This window comes from Ambystoma mexicanum, chromosome 11 (genome assembly GCF_040938575.1).
Source record: "Ambystoma mexicanum isolate Mex_15411 chromosome 11, UKY_AmexF1_1, whole genome shotgun sequence".
Taxonomy (NCBI): domain Eukaryota; kingdom Metazoa; phylum Chordata; class Amphibia; order Caudata; family Ambystomatidae; genus Ambystoma; species Ambystoma mexicanum.
The window spans coordinates 1199637964-1199662595 of NC_090934.1; the positions used below are offsets into that span (position 1 = coordinate 1199637964).

The 24632-nt window shown below is 48.0% G+C and overlaps 1 protein-coding gene across 2 annotated transcripts in view; it reads right to left on the reverse strand.

Annotated features, from left to right (window-relative positions):
* Positions 1 to 24632, reverse strand: part of PTPN9 (protein tyrosine phosphatase non-receptor type 9) — an 808671-nt gene that overhangs the window by 324703 nt on the left and 459336 nt on the right. For both annotated transcript variants that reach the window (XM_069624559.1, XM_069624558.1), the window contains 2 exons: positions 4731 to 4841; positions 3486 to 3814 (listed from right to left, as the gene is read on the reverse strand). In XM_069624559.1, coding sequence (XP_069480660.1) covers positions 3486 to 3814; positions 4731 to 4841 — 440 coding nt within the window. The remainder of the gene's footprint in view (positions 1 to 3485; positions 3815 to 4730; positions 4842 to 24632) is intronic.

A 24632-nucleotide genomic window follows, 5' to 3' on the forward strand; every position in this document is an offset into this window, starting at 1 on the left:
TGTCAGAAGTGTCTTGGTGAGGTGCTTTAGTTGAGGGAGATGGTTTTTCTATTAATGGCTTTAAAGCAGACAGCTCTCTCCTTCGGTGATATATGAATTCAGGATGAGCGATTCCTGTTTTTTAGTAAGTAGCTACAGATGAACAAGTTACTTACCAACTGTAACGTTCTTTCGACTGGATGTTCCTCCCACGTATTCCTCATCTTATGATAACTCGTTTTCTCCAGCTTCGCTGCTTCGGAAAAAAATGTTTCTCTCTCTCGGCACAGGGCGCTGTGCTCGAGGTCGTGGCGTCGAGTGTCCCTCGACGGACTCCGTACTCTGTCGACGTCACCGATGGTATAAATAGCTCAAGCCGCGCCCGTTGCTTCAGTTCAGTTTTTTAGATGAAACATATAGGAGGAACACCCAGGCGTGCCCCATGACTGATGCACTCTTCGTGAGAGGAAAGTGTAAGAAAACAAACTGTACTATGGGGTAGGATGGGAGGGTCGATGAGGAATACGTGGGAGGAACATCCAGTCGAAAGGTCCAATGATACCAACCAGTCTTGGAGTTGTAGAGCCTGAAGGATCTGAGAACTGAGAACATCTTGAACTTGTCCTTCCTGAGGAACTTGTTCAAGTTTCTCAAGTCCAAGACGGGTCTCAGTCCTCTGTCTTTTTTTGGAATGAGAAAATATGGGGGAGTACCAACCCCTGTTCCTCTCCACGACAGGTACCTGTTCGATGGCACCTTTCTCTAGCAGGGTTAAAATTTCCTGCAACAGGAACGGATCTGGAATTTTGACTGAGTTGGCTCCCGGTGGATGATTCTGAGGCCTTTTTAGGAAGGGGGAACAGTAACCTTGGGCTACTGTTTCCAGTGCCCAAGCATCTGAGGTAATGCCCCGCCATTCCTTCAGATGCTGAGAGATCCTGCCTCCCACTGGTGATTTGTGCAACAAGGTCTCAGAGGGATTTGGTGGCGGCTGCAGGAGTGGCTGAGGGTACAGATGCCACTCCTGAGGCTGATTTTGCACCTCTTCCTTGTGCTCCATGAGGGAAGTTTCTTTTGCCCCTTTGAGAAGCCTGTCCTCTTCCTCTACCAAATGAGGAGAAGTAACGAAAAGAACGACCCCTCCAGGAAGATGAGCCGGAATAGGGTTTCAGAGGCTGGCGCATGGAGACGCTAAGCGATTTAGCTGCCGCTTTCGAGGTCTGAAGTTTTTCTAGGCTTTCATTAGCCTTGCTGCCAAACAGTCTCGAGCCATCAAAGGGCATGTTAAGTCTGTCTGGAACGTCTGGTGCAAACCCCGACTTCCTCAACCACGCAAATCTGCGTAGCACTACGCTTGCAGCCATGGATCTGCTGATACTATCAGCTGTATCCAGTCCAGACTGGAGACATTCCCCCATTGCCTCCTTCCCGTCTTTGACTATATTCAGGAAGCCTTCCCTTTCCTCGCCTTCCGGAATATGCTCAGCCGCTGCTGAAATACAGTCCCACAGGGTATGGGTAAACCTGGCCAGGGTACAGGTGACATTTGACGATTTAAGGGCCATACTGCCTGACGTGAAAAATGTACGTGCCCATGCATCAACTTTTCTATCTTCTATATCTGGAGGGATAATGGGATATGCAGTTTGCCTCGATGTGGATGCTGCCTGAATGACTAGACTTTCTGGAGTTGGATGCTTATTTAAATATTCAGGATCCGTTCCAGCTGGTTTGTATTTCTTGGGGAAAATTACTATCTGTGGCAGCAATGCTCTCAGGTTTTTCCCAGTTTTTCTCCACCGTCCTCTGAAGAGCCCTGTGAAAGGGGAGAACGATCTTTCTCAGGACCTCTGGCAATTATATCTGTCATGTCATCCTGTTCAAAAACGGGTGAAGTGTTACCCCAACCCATATACTCAATTACTCTGCTCATAAGACCCCTGTACCCAGCGTCTGCATGCTCTGCAGGATCAGGTCTGGCAAACTCTAATTCTGGGGAGGTGTCAATTCCACTGGCAGAATGTAGAGTATCACTCAGGTCTCTTATTTTAGATTCCTGATCAATGAGTTCCTCAGGAACTTGCTTTGTGCCATATGAAACTCCAAAAGGAGTAACTTCGTCTTCCTCCGAGCCAGATTCCTCATAAATTGAGGACATGGACTTAAAAAAGTCTGACCTGGGCAACAGAGTATCTCCTTTCTTCCTCTACCATACGCGTCGAAGGAATAGATAAATCCTTCAAAGTTGTCGAAGGAATCTTCGATGACTTCGATACGGGCGTCAAGGTTGTTTTTGGTTTCGGTGCCGAAACGATCGACGCCGATGGCGTCGATGAAATCGGTGAAGCCTTCGACGACTTATGTTTTTTGTATGGTACTGGAGAGGTGCTCGACTCTCGAGGAGTCCTCGACGCCTTGACGTCGACTCGAGTTTTTCGAGTATCCTCGACACTACTGGTTTTTACCATGGTAGTCTTGGACTTCCCTTTGTCGTCTAATGGAGCGACTTTAGGGGTATGGCTTTTCCGAGGTTCATTCGAGGGGGTCGGGCCGCATTCTCGAATACCTCCATCTTTTTACGAAATTCTTCCAATTTTCTGGGAGAATCCGATTTTGTCGGACATCGAATCTCTTCGGTCGACTCTGAAGATGATGATGAGGGAGATCTACGTCTCCTCTTCATTTTTTTTGGACGATGAAGAGTGTCTCAATCTACTCCTAGATCGAGATCTCTAGGAGTGCCTATGGCGATCCGATTCCTTCGAATCAGTCGCTTTATGTTTTTTGGACGTAGCCTTCTTAAAGGATTCCCTCCCCACCGACAGTTTACCTCTCCTCTCACGAAGAGCTTTCTCGGTCATGGATTGGCAGGAACCACAGTCGTCGGTTCGGTGACCTCAACTGAGACACCAGAGACAAACCTGGTGAGGATCCGTGATCGACATTTTTGATCCACAATCTACGCACTTCTTGAACCCAGTCTTGGGTGTCGAAGGAGTTGAAGATGATGACATTTTCTTCACAGAAAATCTGAAGTGCGCCGGTCTCCATAGCGAAGCGATCGGAAAAACGGGACTGAAGCAACGTGCGCGGCTAGAGCTATTTATACCATCGGTGACGTCGACAGAGTACGGAGTCTGTCGAGGGACAATCGACGCCACAACCTCGAGCGCAGCGCCCTCTGCCGAGGAGAACATTTTTTGTCTGAAGCAGCGAAGCTGGAGATAACGAGTTATCATAAAATGAGGAATACGTGGGAGGACACAATCCATTCGAAAGTGCATTCTCATCAGGCCAGGAAACGAAATTAGATGCAGAGTTCCCACTACCCTACAGCCAGTCACCACAAATGATGTCCAATTTAAATGCATTCAATAACTATATCTTCCCCATTTTATTCCCCCTGAACTAGCTAAAGGGATAAAGCACTGCCACTATTCCACAAACTCCATTGCTATGTTGAACTACCCAGCTAATGTCAGGACACATCTAAGCCATATACTCACAGTGAGCAGGTGAATGTTCCTGCTGGTGCTTCCCTCCGGATGTCTTCATACTCCTCATGAATACCTCGTTTCTGCATGAGGGTGAGGTGTTCCAGCACCTCTTCCACACTGAGGGACTCTGGTCCTGGCACGTGTACAGAGCTGTTATCATGCCCAGATGTCTGTGGCACCAAGATCAGCTCATCCAGTGGGTCTGGGTGGCCATTCTGCTGTGGCAGGAATTGATAGTTCCAGCTCAGGGGGTCAAGCTTGACAAACCCACCCAAATACTCAGGGAGGCAATCCCGAGGAAGGTGTTGTTTCATCTCCCACATCTTCACCATCTGGACCTGAGATTTGAAAGGAATATTAGTAATCATACAAAGCCTAGTTTTCTACTCTCACTTCGACAGTTATTAGCACAATGTTAATCATAAGGCCAGACAAATAATTCCACAGTCTTGGAAATATATACATCTATAAAACGTGGAGCCTGTTTTATTACCTCCTCTCAGTCCGAAAAAGACCAGACAATCGAGACTTTAGTTATGACACAAAAGCAGGTGTTAGTGCTCTTGAAAGGTAATATCCTCTAAAACAGGTCTGTACAGCTTTGGCCAATCCAAATTTTCCTTTGCTGGCCAGCGGATTCACCCCTTGGCCTTGGCCAAACACATGATTCATAGAGAATCTTGCATTCCAAGAGCAATGATAGCCTAATTCCCTGCCATAACATCATAGTTTCATTATACCTTTTTGTTGTGCCTCTTGTATTGCGCAGAGGATGTTTTGCACATATACCAATGCAAAACGTCCTATGCACAGCACACAGTGATTAAAAGGGGACAGGTTTGGTTAAACTTGGGCAGGAGGAGAAGCTTTAAATTGGGGCTTAGGAAGGGAAATTCAGGGTGGCAGGGCAAGTACACAGGGAAATAGAGGGGGACAGTGGAAGTAACAAGGGTTCTGGGTGTGACCCCATAAAAGGAGTGAGGCAGTGGGGTGAAACAGATGGGGTTTCTGGGTGTGTCCCTCGAGAGGCAGCAAGTGGAAGGGGAGGTGGGCAGGAGAATCGGCAGTGAAGACCTATTCCTTGCAACTACTGTGTACAAAGGATAATTGTCACAAACATAGTACACACGAGTTTCTTCAGCCTCCCTCCTCAATCTATAAGAAGGACCTTTCCAAATATTTACTGGCCCACATTTCCTCAAGTGAGCCTTTTACCACAGAAGCTACACACAGGGCAGAACTGGCACTACTCACTCGTTCCCGGAGTTTCTCCTTCAGCAGCACACTGATGATGGAGTAGGGCACTCTGAACCACACAGGGGCACCCACGATGAAGACCTTCTTTAGACGAGCTGGGAAAGCACCCTGTGCAACACACACACACAATTAATGATTATTGAATAACACTGTAGCAGAGAGACCCACAGAAAACATTGTTTGCCACACCTTTAAAATGGTCTAGTTGTTTTGAGTGGTGCAACAAGGAATATGGACATGGAAGCAGTAGGTGATCAAGTATTGCAGATAACATGTACAGAAACGAACACTGACACAAATAAAGAATGCTATGGGTGGCCAATCTGCCCATTTCTGTAGTACTAGACGCCAAACGGCATCAATCCTTTATACTAATTTCTCAACTGAGAAGGATGCTTACGGTATGTCACTGGTCTCCTAAAGCTTATTACTTTCCCACCTATTGAATATGTGCTGAACTGTCATCCTGGACATACAAATAACTGTGTAAAAATATACCTTTGTTGGTTCTACCTATCTTTACCACTTGTGCCTCTTGCCTTGACCAAAAGTCAAGTAAAAAAAATAATCATGCTTTATTGCAAAAGGTTTGCCCCTGGAGGCAGTACTGCATCTTTGTATTCCAGCCTTTTCATCCAACTAGGGGGCACCATGGTAAGACGCGCCTCCATTAAGAAGCCTTGCTACTTGCCCTGAGCAGCTACATTCAGGCGAGAGCACCAGACAACTTAAGTCGAGAGGGCGGTACAACCTGTGTGAAATGTGTATGCAAGACTACCTTCAATTAAGAAGCCTTCATGCATGATCCCGGGGACTTTGACGAACAGTAGGCCTACCTGCCCAATGTTTGCCCCACCTGGCCTCTTCAACTGTGTTACCACTGGACAGCTGAACCAGACCTCAGCATCAGATCTCCTTAGAGTCCGAAGCAACAATGTCCAAATAACATTAACAGCTCATTTTCTCTGTGGGGGAGATGGAGACATTCCCTTTCTCCACTGAAATGGATGTTTCTCAACTGAAGGCTGCTTTTGACAGAGGTAACCTTTCACTTCAAAAACCATAAACTCTTTCACAGCTTTTGGTTGCTTTCCAATATCCACTAGCGAAAAGACCAGGTCGTGAACCCACGATAAGGGCTGCACACTATTGAACAGTAAGATATAACTGTCAATTGTTCACAACATATAGTTAAAACTCAGACACTTGTACTAATCATCAACATTTCTTTACAAACATTCTCTTGTGGTATACAATCGTATATTCATAATCCCGGCAGAAACCAAATGGCCAGTGCATTTCAGACCTACAAAGGTCCTTCAGGGATAGGTGCAGCCTTTTGCGCAAAACCAAAACATAAAAAAACACCAATAAAATCATGTGTAGTCAATGGAAAGTATGATCTTAAAAATCACACGGTATTCAGCAAATAATCAAAGAAGCTAACAGTCAATTTCAGTCGGAGCAGGTCACGCACTGTTCAAAAGGCTGTCCAATCCTGTAGCAAGAATGGTCCGTCTTTATTTTGTCTTAATACATGCATCGGCACTAGAAGCTCTTTAAGCTTCTATGAATATTTGCTAAATACTGTGCGATTTTTGATGGGAGACTATGAACACAGCATAAGTGTTTTGACCGCATGCACCTTAGAATATTGTACATACGTTGATAAACTGAATACCAACATACACAGAAAAAGAGTGGTTCCCGCCTACCCCACTTCACTAATTGCTTTCCAATATCCACCAGCGATTGCCCAAACACATGGTACAAGAAATCAAATTACCACTAGGGAGTCACCAGCATTTTGTATCAGGAATCCCCCAACTGCAACATCCTCCACAGTATCAACATGCAGAAGCCCATGACAAAGAGGTGAGTAATGGCAAGGAAAAAGAGAGAGGGGGTGGTTGAGGTGAGTAGACATAAGAGGGGTAACAAAATCCAAATAACAGGAAATTGCTGGGCAATGGAGCCCACCCATCTCCGCGATACTAAATAAGACAGACAGGTTTGTGCACCAAAATGCCATTAACCCCACTGGGTGGTTCTATGTGATAATCTCGTATATTAAAGGCTGCAAACAAAAGAACTCCCCCTTCAACCTCTGCCCCACCCCAACCCTACCTTCCATACAAATACTCACAAGCAGAAACTCTTCCTCCCCTGCCCCCTCCCCACTACAAAAAGGGAACCCTATCATAGACACAAGCACGCAAACACATTAAACCAGTCTTCCCCTGCATGTCCAGGTCACCATGTCAGCCCCTGCATGTACTCTTGTGCGGCAAGGGCGTGAAAGATAAGATTTAGAAAGATCGCTCTGAGTATTTTCAGAGCAGTCTTTATAAATCGGTCTTTCATTTTTTCAGAAAAATGAAAGATCATTTCACTTAATACCCATTGAGTAGGAGAAAAGCATTAAGAATACACAATTTTGTATTTCAAAAGGCAAAAGCAGATGCTTACATTTGGTGTATAGTGACATTTTCGAACGTCACATTTTCGAAATGCCATTTTGTCAACACAAAAATGTCAGGAATGCTGTTTTCTGACACGAACCCGATTAGTGCCGAGCATGTGCATAGAGGCACAGTGAATGAACAAGAACAGCACTCATCTATGTCATCTAAATAAACACACAAATCCAATTGTACAGCTCTTCCAGAGAGTAATCAACTTAAAAAATGGAGAGAGAGAGATCAGTATCTACCTGATTAGCAAATTATTGTTCTTATTCACAGTGCCTCTACGCGCTTGCTCGGCACTAATGGGGTTCGTGTCAGAAAACTGTCCATGAAAACCATCCAGCATTGATTTGGGTAAGGCTCTTTCTGGATAACTTAAATCAGTAGTCTTTTTAAATGAAAGATCATGCCAGTCTTCCCTGTTAACCAAAACGCAATCTATATAGAAGTATATAGCAAGCTAAAGTGTTTATTTTTCAGTCCTTTAGTATTTCTTGTTTGTCCGCTTCCCTGCAGGGATAATTACTTCATACTCTGCCCCAAGGAAGGCGCTCTTTGACATTGTTGCCCTCACAGGTGGCTTGCCGAAACTTAATCAGGTTTCTTGTTTGATGGAACTTCACGCTCTTTTGGAGTGACAACATTTAAAGACTGTTTTCTTTTCACATCAATAAATGTGAGACTATACGTAGGAAGACCTGACAATTCATATTTTTGTGTAAATGTACTTGTTCACCATTTTGCACTTTTTCCGTTTTGTCAAACTTGTGTGATTTGATTGATTATATGTGTTTTTCTATTAAGATTGTTAACTTATTATCTTTCTTGTTTAGGCATTCTTAAGGACCAATGAATGTTGAATTTCTTTGTGTCCATTTTTTGGCATTTTCTAGTATTATGATTTGTAAAATGTATGTTTTTCTATTTAATAAAGAACTGAATTTATTTTCAACATAAGTTCCCACCCACTTCTTTAGATTAGCTGTTTGGTTCCCGAGGGCAACTAAAATTTGGATATTTTAAATACCAAAATGAATAAGAAAGAAATGTAATACATAGTTTATAAAAAACATACCTTACACAGCTTGTCACCACCCATAAGGGTCACAGGGACCCGAGATAACCAGAAAGTCAGAAACCCAGAAGGGTCACAAGAATATATATAGAAATATATAGCAAGCTAAAGTGGTTCTTTTTCAGTCCTTTTAGTATTTGTTTGTCTGCTTCCCTGCAGGGATAATTACTTCATACTCTGCCTCGAGGAAGGCGGTCTTTGACATTGTAGGCCTTACAGATGGCCCTCCGAAACGTAATCAGGTCTCTTGTTTGATGGAACTTCACGCTCTTTTGGAGTGACAACATTTAAAGACTTTTTTTTTTTAACATCAGTAAAGGTGATACTATACGTAGGCAGACCTGACACTTCATATTATTGTGTAAATGTACTTTATTCACCATTTGGCAGACCTGACAATTTATATTACTGTGTAAATGTACTTATTCACCATTTTGCACTTTTTCCGTTTTGTCAAACTTGTGTGATTTGATTGATTATAGGTGTTTTTCTATTAAGATTGTTCACTGGGGGGCGCTGTTGCGCTCGAACAAGATGGCGGCCTGATCACGCGCTCCGTGTCGCAAGGCACACTCCTTATACAAAATATTGCGGAGGTGCCCAACTCAACCCAGAATCTGTTGCCGGGTCCACTGCACCCAAGCCTTCGGAGTGTGCTCCCCTCTGGGACAGCCTGACAACTGAGATACCGCTCCCGCAGTCCGGGCCGGGAGCCGTCGCCGCTCCTCCCAGCCTCCCAGCTCCGGAGCGGTGTGACGGCCGCGCTGCGGCTTTTTGAGGCCTGCCGTGGGGGAGGGCGCGTTGCGCTCCGATGTGACCGCTCTCCCCGCCTTCCATGCTCCTGTGACGGCCCGGTCCGGAGCACCAGCCCCCTGTTTGGACCCGGGGACTGCTTCCACATCTAGAGTGGGCTGCTTCGCTGCCCCTCCTCGGGTGGCGTGCTGCTTTCCACTTGTTCTCTGGAGACCCATCGGCGGGAGGCCGACTCGCGGGACACCTCCTCACACTGGACATTGGTGAGTCACATAGACCCACGGGGCATCCTGCCCCCCTCCTGGTGGAGAGTCTAGTGCTACCCCGCATCGCCTCCTCCCTGGGGGGGAGGGGACGGATCCTGCCCCTCACATCTCCGGCACCCGTGGTGTCAGGTGGCATGTGTCGCGGAGTCCCGCGCTCGGCGGATCATTCAGGGCCCTGCCACCCGGCACACTCTGATTGCTGGAGACCCACGGCTGGGCAGGTACTGGGCCCCTCCGATCCTCAACACTGGCACACAACGCCCAACTTTGGCCCTCGGTGTGGACCCCATCAGTTGCTGCCCCTGCAACTCTTACATCAGTCTGGGGTCCTCATGGGAGGTGCTACACCTCTGGCCTCGTTGCCCACCATGACCACCTGAGCTCTTGTGCCGCAATAAATCTCCCCTGTGTCGAAGGCCTGCTTTCCTGCCAACATTAACCGTGCGCTCTGCAAATTGTGGTCCTCCGCACTGCCCTCTTAGGCGCGACCGGGCCCCGGACACCCTACTGGCCCTGGGCGGACCATACTCAATACGCAGGGGGCCCTGTCCGCCTGATCAGGGGAGCGCAAACTCCAATCGTTTTACCCCAGCGGAGCCCCCGGCTACGGCTCCCTCATCTACTGCCGCATTGTGCTGCTCCTCCACCTTCAGCTCTTGCCCAGGGACCCCAGCATGATCCGGCCCGGTGGTCTCTTCCGCCGACCACCCTGCAACCCTCCGGAGTCTCGGCCCTGCGGGCGACGGCAAGCATAGCCCCCGCACTCGGTTGCAACGCGGCATTCTATCCTATCTGCGGGCCCTGCGGGGGAGGCACCAGACCAGGAATCACCCAACACGTCGGCATCAGACCCGGCTGAGTCTCAAAAGATAATGGAGTACATTCGGGAGGGTTTCACCACACTTCATAGCAAGCTGGACGACATGAACTGCACTATATCCTCCATTAAGGCCCATATAGAAAAGACCGACGGCCGGGTCACTGAGGTTGAGGCATGAGTGAGCACTGCCGAGGATAGCTTGAGCTCCCTCAGGGCTGAGGTCTCGGCTCTCTCTGGCTGGGTCACCGAGGTTGAGAAGAAAAATGAGGACCTTGAATCCCGCTCGAGGAGCAACAACCTCTGCATTAATGGAGTACCCGAGGACGGCATACAGGAGCCTATGGAGGACTATGTCGAACACATGCTATTGCAACTACTGGACTCTCCAAAGCTCTCTCCTCAGTTTGCAATCGAGCGTGCACATCGAGCCCTCAAGGCAAAACCTAGACCAGGCGCACATCCACGCCCCATTATAGCTCGTGTTCGTGGCACCCTCCTCAGGGCGGCAAGAGTCAAGGATGAACTGCTTCTGGGTGCAGCAAGGGTCCACCTCTATCCGGACTTCTTGGTGGCGGTCCAGCGAGAACGCCAAACCTTTGTGGCGGTGGAGAGGAGGCTTTGATATATACAGGTCAAATATGCCATGCTATACCCTGCTAAACTCAGGATCGAACACTAACCGGGTGTATTTCTTTACGATCCCGGAGGAGGCCTCCAGATTCCTCGATGAACGCTTCCCTGGCTGAAGCCTCTTTGCAATATATGATGTTCTCACTGTGTTCCTAACTGGTTGCTCATGATTGGGTTCTTGTCTTATCACAGCAACACCGCATCCGTAACAAATATAGTTAATGTTTAGCTCCTTGATTATGTTGACCATGTGTTGAGACACTGATCTACTACAGTATAGACTTCCGGCTGAGAGGATGTAGGTGGAGACCGTTCTCTACATCTACTTTTATAACACCTCCTTCATATGTGTTGCTGAACCCACATACAGTCAAGATCCGACTGTTTAAGAAACTATGAACCCAGTCTTGAGCGATCTGTTTCTTGATCGCGCAACAGTGCCTGGGCTACCCCTGGGGGACTCTCCCCGGGTGCCACTTAACAGTCCTGGGCACCACGTTTATCCTAATATTGGCTCCCGATTTGGAGCGTTACTGCCAGGCCCGTTCACAGGCCCCCCAGGCACTGATGCCATTGGTTTGGATTTGGTTGTTTAGTTATGGGGTTATCATTCCTCTGTTTGGGCAGGGATGTGGAAGGGGATGGGGGGAATTGGATTCTATGTTAAAAAAGGCTTGGTATCAGCGGAGGAGGTAGAGTGCAGAGTGCTGTGGAGCCAATGGTACTGCAGATCCATCTGTGCTATATACAGATCATGGGGGGCACTACGCCATTCACCTGCAATCGCTGATGTCTGCCCATGGGCTGTTGGGTGAGGACACCCTGACATTCATGAGCTGGAATGTTCGGGGTCTGGGAAACCATAAGAAAACAAGGCTACTCCAGCTCCAGGCCGAACGTCATGGGGTTAAGATCCTGTTTTTGCAGGAAACACATGCCCGCACTGAGTACTGTGAAAGGTTTGCTAAAGCATGGGGTCCTCAGAGGTATTATACTACCTACTCTACCCAGAGCCGGGGGGTCATGACCCTAATTCAAAGAAGCCTTAAGTTTAACCCCATAACTACATCGATTGACCCCCAGGGCAGATATGTGCTAGTCCATGGTATCCTGCAGAACAAAGGGGTGGTCCTGCTAAACATTTACGGTCCCAACATTGACGATCCCAAATTCTATACAGACCTCACTGCCCTCCTCGATAGCTTCCCACTGTTACCAATCGTCTGGGGAGGAGACTTGAACGCCATATTCGATGTAGACCTTGACAGATCTGGCTCTAGACCCCGTCAACTCACTAAGGCTGCTTATACCACACTTTCGTCTCTCCCCCGCCTGGCCCTTGTTGACGCATGGAGACTTCTCTATCCCGATTCACGCTCTTACTCCTTCTACTCCTCGGTTCATGACTCCTATTCCCGAATCGACAGATGGCTAGTGACTGATATACTTATAAGGAATATATCTTCCCTAACAATCCTACCCAGAACCCTCTCTGACCATTCGCCGGTCACTATTACCCTAGTTTAGGGCCCCGACCGCGGTCGGACCAGGTACTGGAGAATGAAGCCGCAGTCCATCCTCGACCCGGTTTTCAGCTCTGAGCTGGAGTCGGCAATCGAGGAGTTCTTCGAGATCAACATTAACACGGTGTACTTGCAGGCCACCCTTTGGGAGTCCTTCAAGGCCTATATTAGGGGTATTGCCCTTTCCAAGGAAAACAGCATCCTCAAAACCATCCAAAGGGAAATTGCCGAAAGCGAGGCGACGCTGTCCGCTCTTGAGGCCCAATACACGCTTCACCAAACCCCTGAAACCCTTGCGATAATCAGTACAGAACTGCAGACCTTCCGCTCTCTGGCGGATCGTGAACTAAGGTTTTTAGATAACCCAGGCCTCGCGAGGAAATATGGCAAGGGCGAGCGCCCAAGCCGCCTCCTGGCTAGACTTATCCGCCGAGAGTTTGGAGCCCCGCCCATCCCCGGGATAGAGAGGCCTGATTCACCCTGGCCACTTCACTCCAAGATATTAATTCCGAATTCTTCTCCTTTTATGAATCTCTGTATGCTCAAACAGACAGCGCCACAACATCGGAAATTGACGCCTATTTGGATAGTCTCCCCCTCTCATTCCTTTCCCCCGAAACCATTGGCTCCCTTGAGAATCCATTCACCCCTGAGGAGCTATCGGAAGCTATAGACTCGCTCTCTTCAGGAAAATCCCTGGGATCAGATAGAATTCCTGTCAAATTTTATAAGCACTTTAATTTGCTCCTACTTCCTTGCTTGATGGCCCTTTGGGAAGAGTCAGTGGAAATAGGTCAGCTCCCCCCTCGCTCCGCGAAGCAATAATAACAATCTTGCTAAAACCTGGTAAAACCCCTACTCAATGTGGCTCCTACCGGCCTCTCTCACTTATCAATTGTGATGTCAAGATCTTTGCCAAACTACTTGCCTTACGCCTAGCGCCCTATATGCCACACATTGTTCACCCTGAGCAAGCAGGATTTATCCCGGGGCGATCAACCTCCATGAATCTGAGGCGCCTCTTCAACATCATAAGCAGGGTGAGCCCAGATGTCCATGCGGTAGCCACGACACTTGATATGCAAAAGGCTTTAGACTCCGTCTCGTGGAAGTATCTTTGGCGTGTGCTTGATAAATGTAAATTCGGCCCCACCTTTCTCTCCTGGATCAGGTTACTCTACTCCAACCCTGTAGCCAGAGTTCGCACTGAAGACCGGTACACCCCTCTTTTTCAAATAGCCAGGGGCACGAGACAGGGCTGTCCCTTTTACCCTCTAATCTTTGCTCTGGCAATTGAGCCATTTGCAGACATGCTACGCCAATGTCACGCACATAGGGGTCTGCGTATCTCAGGTTCCTCTGACATAGTTTCCTTATTTGCAGTTGACGCCCTTCTTTTCATCCGTTCCCCTGAAACTAACCTGGCCCCCATTCTGGAAGATGTCTTTTTTGGTTGTATCTCTGGTCTCAAACTGAATTGTTCTAAATCTACCCTGTTTCCGCTCAAAGCCAGCACACTCCCCCATTCAGACACCCTGGGATTCACATGGGCCCCATCTGCTTTCACCTACTTAGGTATTGTAGTCTCACGCCAAACTGAACAGATCTTCGAAGAGAATTACCAAAAATAACTCACCAATCTTAAGTAAAGGCACAGGGATGGAGCAAACTCCCGCTCTCACTGGCCGGCAGAATAGGAATATTGAAGATGGTAGTACTACCCCAGCTCCTATACAGATTTGCCAATATCCCACAGTGGTCGGGTAGCGCGTTCTTTCAGGACTTGACATGCACCCTTAACACTTTCCTCTGGCATTCGGGTGCGGTCCGACTAAAACTTAAGACCCTAACTGCCCCGATGGAGGCTGGTGGCTTCGGGGCGCCTGATTTCCTCGAGTACTGGCTGGTGGCTCAACTTCAACATACCGCACACTGGTTTAACACCTCAGATCCTCCGCCCCACGTCAGGCTCGAAAGGTTATCAGTGTGCGACCGCGATATCCGTTCCCTGGTGATCGCGCCCATGCCAAAGATGCTAAACTCACTTGACCCAGCGACCTGCACATCACTGGCTTTATCAAAAACGTGGCAATTGCTGAGTGTCATACATCCCTTTCATGGTAACTTACCACTCTGGAATTTCCTACCAGAGGTCCCACAAGTTCCTCCCTCCGTCGTTCGCCGGTGGGCAGAAGCTGGCTACGAATTGCTCTGGGACATTTTGAACAGGGCATTTTTATAGAGTGGCCAGACTTTCCACCGTCTCTGAGGCGGAGACCTTCCGTTTGGCTCCAATACTCGGCCCTCTGGAAAATCCTTAAGCACAAATACCCGACCTTCCCTGCGTTACCACCAGATGAGCCTGCGATCACCGAACTGTCCTCTCCCTCTCCTATGAGGGGCAAAACTCCAGACTCTACACATTGGTGCAGACCAGATCACCCCCCCCCTATTTTTCAAATTAAAAAACACCTTGGGAGATTGACCTCGGACTGGAAATGACCGACGAACGATGGGCCCATATGTGCGCACGCACCCATGGGGTCTCCTTTAATTCCCGCTTTAAATGATCCAATTGAAATTACTCAACAGGTACCATTACACCCCGATCAGACTCCACCGCATCTCCAATGAGCTCTCCCCGAGGTGCCCCAGGTGCGGATGTGACGACGCTGGCTATATTCATATGATCTGGTCCTGCCCTCGACTCACTCAATTCTGGCACGCAGTATGCAACACCATTTCAACTATCATCGACTCGACCACCCTATTAACGCATCCCCAATGAGGCATATTTTTCACGACTTCCCAGAACTACACAGTGATTCTAGGAAACTGGCTGGCCTCTGTATGCTGCTTGCAGTGCGCTCTATCCTACTCTGCTGGCTCCGCCCTACTATACCTACTCATGCAGTGGCTCAGGGCGGTCACGTTGGCTTCGGACACTGAGGAATACTGGGCCGTACAACAGCCCGCCCACTCCAGACCTAGAGATATATGGTCAAAATTTCACTCATTCATGTCCCCTGCTGACACAGACTCAGACCCTGCATCCCCAGCCCTCTCCCCTTGCCACTGCCCTACTATCTCCTGAACTGCCTACACTTCAGCCCTGTGACCGCCCTGTGCGTGTCCCCCATGTGTATTGACTGATCTTTTCATTCGCTCCACTCATCTGTACTATTTTGCTTCGATTGTACGTGCTCTGATTGTAACTCACCTGTACCTGTGTTACCAAGCTCAATAAATAAAAGTAAAAAAAAAAAAGGATTGTTCACTTATTATCCTTCTTGTTTAGGCATTCTAAAGGACCAATGAATGTTGAATTTCCTTGTGTCCATTTTTTTGGCATTTTCTAGTATTATGATTCGTAAAATGTATATTTTTCTATTTAATTAAGAACTGAATTTATTTTCAACATAAGTTCACACCCACTTCTTTAGATTAGCTGTTTGGCTCCTCAGGGCAACTAAAATTTGGATATTTTAAATACCAAAATGAAATGTAATATTTAGTTTATAAAAAATGTACCTTACACAGCTTTTTGGATTTCCTGTTTGTATAATATTGACCCCCACTATAGCTGTACCATATTTGGGGCAATCCCCTTCTTTAGTATCCTTATGGGTGGTGAGCTATTCAGGCTTCTCAGGCTCCCACCACCCCATGCCTCCTTGTGCTCTCTTTCTCTTTGGTTCTCTGTGACACTCTGTTGAGGTTAGGGTCTTGTTCCCTTCTTGCTCACTACTTCTCTTTTCTTTTCTTTCTCTTCCCCGTTCACCTGGGCCACCTGTGTACTTGTGTGGCGGTCCTTGCTCCAGGCAGAGTAAGCTACAGTGACATTCTGCTTTGTTCGCAGCTCCTCACTATTGGAAGTGGGCGGTCTTCCCCTTTCGCTAGCCTCGCCTCATTCCTATTCCTGTCTGGCTCTCAGTTTGAGAGTGGAGGTTCTCGTGCTGCAGTCGTCTCGGTACTCTCTAGACAGGCTCGGGGGCCATCATGTCCGATACAGGATCACACCTCCTGGCCTCGCTTCTTCTGGCCTTGCACACCTCTTCCACGGGCATAACGTGGCTCCCTTTTTCATTCTCGCGTTTCCGCAGTGCCGTCGGCGCTGCAGCGCTGTGCAGCTCCTTCCCTGGTACACGCGCTAATCTCAGGGAGTCTTCTTGACTCCGGCATTCTCCACCTCCATTCAAGGATCCTTGGCTCGTTATTCGTACTCCACTCCTCTAAGGGGTGGTCTTCAGGACAGGTGATCTAACAGGTAGGAGAGTCAGCATTATCTTTTGCCAAACAATGAGAGGTTTTGTCTTTAGCTCACTATCTTTCACAGAGGAGAAATAACAAAAACAAATGCTAAGCAATTCTCTTCTGAACAAGAGTACCAACAGCAACCCCAGACACGTGTTTCAGTCTGGTTGGACCTCATCGGTAGGGTGGAGCTGTGCCTCTATGAACAGCGAGCAAGGGTCCACGTCTGGATTCCCCTAGTAACTTAGGGTGAGACCCAAAGATACTTAAATATGCATTTTGGTGCTGGACTGCCCTAGGGCAGGATAAAGACTGATCTGTTTTAGATATTACTCCTCTGTTAAAGATAGTGAGCTAAAGACTCTGGGTATGCCTCTCGTAACCAGGACTAATGTCCGGCAGAGGGACTCCCAGGACCCCCCTTGTTTTTTGCATATTTAACCAACTCTGGGTGTCACCTTAAGTTACTAAGGGAATCCAGACATGGACCCCTGGCTCACTATTCTGAGAGGCACAGCTCCACCCTACTGATGAGGTCCAACCATACCAAAACATGTGTCTGGGGTTGCTGTTGGTACTCTTGTTCAGAGGAGAATTGTTTAGCATTTCGGTGCTGGACTGCCCTAGGGCAGGACAAAGACTGATATGTTTTAGATATTTCTCCTCTGTGAAAGATAGTGAGCTAAAGACTCTGGGTATCTCGTAACCGGGACTAATGGCTGGCAGAGGGACTTCCAGGGCCCCCTCCCCTCTTTTTTTGCCGCTTTCCCAAACCTCCAGGGAGGGTTTTATTGAGTGGGCTCACCTCCATAGCCTCAAAGGGGGTGGCTCCCCCTAGATAAGGGAGAATCTGCAGAGTTGGTGCATACCTTTCCCATTACGCAAGAGGCTCCCTCTTCGGGAGTAAGAGGAAAAAAGCGAATGAAATCTACATGCCCCTGTTCTTTTCCTTTCAGATATTCCACAGAAAAACAAAGTTTGCAAGTCCAAAAACTACCTCATAACCCGGCATTAGAATCCCTCAGAAGACTCATTCAGGTTAGGGGTGAATGATCAGTCACCAATCGGAATTTCCTTCCCATCAAATAAAAGCAAAGATTGACGACAGCCCAATTTACGGGTAGGGCCTCCAGTTAGACAGTAGCATAGGCCTGATCTCTAGGGAATCGTTTCTGGCTGGTATAGAAGACAGGATGGTTCATTCCATCTTGTTCATGGGAAAGTACTACTCCTAGGCCCACTTTCAAGGCTTTCGTGTGCTGGATAAAGTCCCGTCTGAAGTCTGGCATTTTTAATACAGGTTTTTGACAGAGTGTACATTTCAGGGCTTCACAACAGCTGATCTACCGACTCCCAGATAAGTTTAAACACTCCCAACTGCAAAATCTTATCAGTGAGCCTGGCCGGTAGTAATCAGGGTCTTCTGGTGCCAGTCTGGCTGCTAGACCATGTAGTTTCACTGACCTTTCCTTTCTATGATCTTATATGGTCCATACAATTTGGAGATCATTTTGTTTTCTGAGGTTGGTAGTAGAACTAGGACAGAAATTCCAATCGAACAGGATGGAGCTACAGTCTGTCATGTAAAGCTTTCTTTTTGATGTTCCTCAGCTCTACTTTTTTTTTTTAAACAGTTATTTTTTACCACAAATCAACAAAAACAAACCCAACAGTGCATGTCATATAACTTTGCGCATCATGTACAGTATCGTAATGTGTCCACTGCCTTCCCAGTACCCCCCCTTAACTCAAGCCTACTCCACCCCGCCCTCTGCCGTTATTTCCTCTGGGGGTATCTCCCCCTCTGTAATGCCAGAGGAATCATGTTCACTTAGGCAGGTCTGGGTGGACCCCGAGAGTGTGGCCACCAAGAGTCTCCACTTCCTCATCCCCACACCCCATTGGCTACTTAACTCCATACCGCTGTTTCCGCTTCTGCCCATTTCTGGAGATCGTGCCACCAGACCTCTACCCTTCGCCCGTTTGCTTTCCACCCCATGGCGATTCTGCACTTGGCTAGTATGTATGCCAAGTCCTTGAGTTTACTCACCTGTTTCAATTTGCACGGTCTAGAGAAACCCCCTAACATGCATGCCCACACAGACTCCACATCCAACGTGATCCTCTTCTCGGTTAGACAGTGAGCTACTTCTCCCCAGAATTTTCCAATTTCCGGACATGCCCAGAACATACGCATCATCCCTGCGTTCACTTCCCCACATTTGGGACATGTTTGTATTTCTGCGCTCTTGAATCGAGCAATCCTCTGGGGGGGGTCATATAGGCTCTATGGGTAATATATAGCTGAATCTGTTGCAGCCTCGCATTCTTAGATACTTGTTTGGTATCTCTGGAACCTCTCCCACAACCCATCATTCATGGGTTCCCCGACTTCATCTTCCCAGTCCCGTCTCAGCTGGGTCACTTCCTTACCCACCCTGCACATCAGCAGTTCATAAATTCGAGACCTCGTGCCCCCACCTCTGAGATACCATAAATTGTTTCAATGGCCGTGTCAGGTTGGTCTTCCAGCACTATTTCGGACCAGGTCTCTTTCACCCGCCGTACCAATCTGGTGTAGGTGATATACTGCCCTAAGTGCAGCCCTGTTTCTTCTACCAGTACGTTAAATTCCATTACTTTCTCTTACACCACATCTTCCATCCCAGTACTAACATCCTCGTGCACCCTTTTAGCTCTGGTTTTGGCAGCCATATCAATTCTTTCTAAAAGAACGGAGCACATTCAGCCCTCAATAATCTGGACTCTGATGTTGAGTCTTCTGTTAACCACATAGTGTAATTGACCGGCCAGATAATGGACCTATAAGTTGGCCAATTTTATGCCCCCTTTATCATACATATTCTGCAGTTTCCACAGGGCTATTCTATTCCTGGTATGGTGCCACATGAACCCTCTACATATGCTCTGAAGTTTAACAAAGAATTGTGTGGGTATCATGTGTGGTATATTCCCAAACAAATGTAACAACCTCGGCAATACTACCATCTTCAACAATGCCACCCTCCCTAACATGGCCAGAGGGAGCTTAGCCCAGAATCTCATGCTATTCTCAATGTTTGCTACTGCCTTCTCTCCGTTAGGTTTATATTCCGCCTCCACCGTGGGATAGATATCAATCTCCAGATATCTAAAGGGTCTAGTCTCCCAAGACATTTGTAATACTGGTAAATGTTCTCGCGGAATCCCCTTATTTCTCCCCAAGGGGAATATACATGACTTCTTAGGGTTAACTGTAATGCCAGAGAGCACCGCAAATCTCTCAATCACTTCTCGGATATACTGCAGATTTTCCTCCGGATACCTCAAGTATAGCAGCATATCATCGGCATACATTGATATTAGGTTTGGTCCTCCTTTCGTGTAGATTCCCACCCTCTCGTATTGTTGCCTCAGATATATCGCTAAGGGTTCTAGTGCAAGGATGAACAGCATCAGGGACCAAGGGCAACCCTGTCTGGTGCACCTACTGAGTTGCCATCTCTCTGAAATGATTGCTCCCGTCTTGACTCTGGCTAGTGGTGCACTGTACAATAGTTTCACCCACTTCAGGTACCTGGACCCAATTCCATATTCTTTTAAGGCTGCGATCAGCCAAGGCCATTTAACAGCATTGAAGGCCTTCACCGCATCTAATGAGACAACTGCTACTTCTGGCGAGTCCCCTTCCGTTTGCTCGATGACACGGTGGAGCCTTCTGAGACTGTCGGATATGCTTCTGTGCGGAATATATCCGGTCTGGTCAGGATGTATACATTTGTTAATAACCTGTCTCAGTCTATTTGCGAACACAGCCGTGAGTATCTTGCTGTCCTGGTTCAGCATGGATAGCAGTCTGTACGACCCACAGTCTGTGCTCGGCTTGTTGGGTTTGAGAAGCGGGATAATAGTTGCCTCTCTCAGGGATTCTGGAAGTATCCTTATTTCTAACGCTTCATTCAACATTGCCAGTAGCAGGGGGAGCACTTCCATTTTATACGTTTTGTAGAACTCGCTGGGGAGTCCATCCGTTCTGGGGGCCTTACTGGTAGGTAATAGCTTAATTACTGCTTCTAGTTCCTCTAATGTGATTGGGGACTCTAAGTACTCTCTCTCCTCAGTACTCAGTTTAGGTAAGCCAATATCCTCTAATGTTTCCATCATCTCGCTCCATTCTCCCTCTTCAATGTTTCCATATGGTTGTTGATAGAACTCGAGGAACCCCCTGTTCATGCCCTCTTAGGTATCCAGTACCTGTCCGTTTTCCCCCGTTATTGCTCTAATTGTTGGTCTGGGCGTCTCATTTTTTCATAACCATGCTACCAACCTCCCCGGCTTGTCCCCGCCAGCGTGCTGTCTCTCTAAGTATTTCTTGCAATTTAAGTTGCACAATCTCTCCCAATGCCCTCCACACTCTAGCTGGAAGTGGCTTATGGTTCCGGCCTCCTCAAGGGAGTCATCTCCTCTCTGCATAATTGCCTCCAATTTCGCCTCTGCCTTTTGCAAATCCTGCATTATGCCTCCTTGTAGCCCTTTGGATTTAGTTGCTCCCCTCACCACCACCTTAAATGCCTCAGATAGGGTGCCGGCCGATTCTACGCTTCCAGTGTTATTTTTCGAAGTATTCTACAATTTCCTTTCTCAGGTCCTCCCTAAACGCTGTCTTTCAATACTTCGGCTCTAAGCCGCCAAGTTGGGATTCTAGCTCTAGGAGGCGAGTATTGACATGTTAAGATCAGTGGCGAGTGGTCGGAGAGGACCTTCACTTTGTATTCCGACTGCACTAGCTCCCCCGTCAGCTCTGGAGTAGCAAACATATAATCTAGCCATGTGTACAAGTTTTGTGGGGCCAAGTAATGAGAATAAGTTTTTCATGTGGATGGTGTAGCCTCCATATATCTTCCAGATGAAAGTTTACCAACAGGGTTCTCAAGGTTTTAGCTGAAGGGGTAGGCTTGTCTAAATTCCTGTCTGATCTGTCTACCATGGGGTCCAGAGTGCAATTAAAGTCACCTCCCCATATCACCGCTCCCCCTAGGTACGGGCTAATTTTATATATAAGGTCTTGAAATAGGCCACAGTATCTTGGTTCGGGGCATATGTATTGATGACACACAACTCTCTATTTTCTATCAATCCCCGTATCGCCACCATCCTCCCATCTGATTCCACAGTGGACTGTAATAACTGAAAGGGGACATGTGGTGCTATCCAGGTAGTCACACCTCGGGCGTATGCAGAATACGTTGCCCCTATGGTAGTCCCCCTTCTATTTCATCATTATCACATACCGTTTTTCTTTTGTGAGGTGTGCTTCTTGCAATAGGGCAATATCTATCCTCTGCCTCTTAAAATACATCATGATCTTATTCCTCTTCAAGTACCTATTGAGTCCTCTGACATTCCAGGTTGCTATCTTAAGGACTCCCATCTCTCATCCATATCCTCCCTTGTCTTCTGCACCATGCGCAGTAGCGTGTGGGTGAAAGCTCGCTCCCGGTCCGAATCTCCCCTCCCGCCCCCAACCCCACCAAAACCCGAACTCCCCAAATTCCACCCCATTTCCCTCCTCCCCAACCCCAACTGATGCCCAGCGCCATCCCTGGATTTCAGGCTACCCCGCATTTATCCCTTTCCTGGAACCAGTACTCGGGACATAGCAGGGAGATCTCACCCTACTGGTGATTCAGCTACTCTAATTACTGGGGGTAGGCCGTGTCTCCTGAATTCCTGCTACAGTATGCCGCACACTCCCAGCCCACATCTGGTATTACTCACATGTATATTCCAGTCCAACAAGTCGACATGACGTGAGTGCCCAATATTTAGTAAGTAACTACATTCCGATGACTTGCCCGTGCACCACTTTGGATCAATATTACTATAACAACATCTAACTAAGCAAGCAGTAGCGTAGTGTTAGTTCACTTATCTTGTTTCCCTCGCTCAGCTTAGTCTGCGTCTTCAGGGCAGCCTTTGGCATCCATCCAGCTTGTTGCCTCCTCCGTTGCTTCAAAGAAGAGTGCCCTACCCTTGTGGAAGACTAAGCTTCGCAGGATACAAAAGCATGTATTTGAAGCCAGCCACTCTCAGTTGCCTTTTCACCGCCACGTAGCTCAGACGTTGCCTCTTTACCAGCATGGTGTAATCCGGGTACACAGTGACTGTTGCCAATGCCCGATTTATTGTTCCGCCCTTACGAAAATATTCCAGGATTTTTTCTCTATCCCTGTAGTTTAAGATTTTGGCAATAATTGCTCAGGGAGAAGCTCCAAGTTGAGGATTCCATGTATGGGCCCTATGTGCCCTTTCAACTGCAAACCCCTGGGAGAGCTTGCCGACACCTATTTCTTCAATCAGCATGTTCTCCACGTAGTCCGTCGGATCCGCACCCTCTTCCCCTTCAGGTAGTCCAATCACACGAATGTTGTTGCGTCTGGCTCTCTCCTCCGCTTGGTTTTCTAAGTGGTGCACCGGTTTCAATATGTGCATTTCCTTGGCGTTGGCCTCTGTATTAGTTTTTACTGTGCTTTCCAAGCCACTCGTGCGTTCCGCCAGTGTCCTTACATCCTGTCGTAAGAGGTTGACATCAACACCAACCGCGTCAATCTTGAATTCCAGCGCCACTTTCAGTTCTGCTATAGCTGTGTCCAGTCTGGTCCCTCATGAGGATTTCAGCTCCGTTATGGCATCCAGGATCAAGTGGTCATTCCATGGCGGGGCCGTTGTCTCCTGTACTGTGTCCTTGGCTAATGTGGTCAAGTTCAGGGACTGCGGTGGTTTGGTAAAAATGTCCATAGTGGGCTGTTTCCCTTTAACCTTGCCGCTTTTGCGTGCCATTGTTCCCGTCGTCTACCGGCTCAGCATGCCTGCCTCACAAGGCCCCGCAACACTTATGCAGAGTAAGTTCCTAGGCTGAACACCGGCTCCCGCCCAGCAAGAAGCTGAGCCTCCAGTTGGTATAGTCTTGCACATGCTTCTGTCCCTCAGTGGGGAATTCCGCCATGGGTAGGGTACTCAAATCTCTTCTCTCTATGCTTCAATGATCATGCGTGGTCACTGTTTCCCCATTGGGGGTCCTGAGTTCCTCTACCTGCCGGTCATTTCCCTCTATTCTATTGTAACTGGGGCGATCCGCAAGCGCCCCGTACTGCGTGAATGAGTATACAAGCAGTCCTGCCTGTTCAGCTCAGTTTATTCTAACCATTCACCATCATTGGTCCCACTCATAGAGGCACTCCTGTACTCCCGTTATGCCCACAGCACTTCATCTGGTCAATGGCCGGGTGCCATTTTAAGTGCACCGCCCAGGATTCATGGAGCAGTCTGGCCCTGCAGTCGTCCGACTCCGTTTTGATTTGCTGGTATTAATTGCACACTGTGCACTTCTCTCCACAGTCCAATTGAAGCTCTTCACATATGCGCCCAAACACAACCCTGCACTCTGCCTTTATGTGCTACTGGTCCCAATTGTTTTTAATTCTGGATTCCTGGGAGGGACACTTGGGGATCTGTGTCTCTGGTGTCTGTTTGCCGGTAACGATTATGTGTTCCGGTGTTTAGCTCCTGCTCGCTTTGAGGGCCAGATGCCTGCTTCTTAAGTGTCTCAGGCGTGTGCAATCTCCTGGGTCTGCGGGTTGTAGCCATCTTCCAGGCACTTGCTTCCACTTGCCGTCCTTGATATACTGCTCTGTGGGGAGGGGGATGTTCAGAGTTCTGTGCCTCTGGTGATTGTTATGTGGCAGGGGCTCCATGCACCGCTGTTCAGTCTTACTCTATGACATAAGAGGCCCCGTCAGTTCTCTCAGTACAGACCGGCTAGCACTGCACTGCTTCTTGCTAATCCCTGTGCCAGTCTCTTCAGCCGGCTTCCAGTGCTCTTTCCTGCCTGCATTTAGTTTGTTCCTACGCAGTAGGGGCTTACTACCCCAACGTCCCGCTTCTCCTCTGCATGCTTTGTGGTGCTTGGAGGACACCACAACCGCTGCCTGCGGTCTGTGTCTCTTGTGTATCATTGCCGTCTTTCCGCCTATGTGACGGCCCGCTCCTTGTGTTCGTTCGCCATCTTGCCCCTTTGCCCCCATCTCAAGCAGTGACTTCACCAGAGGTG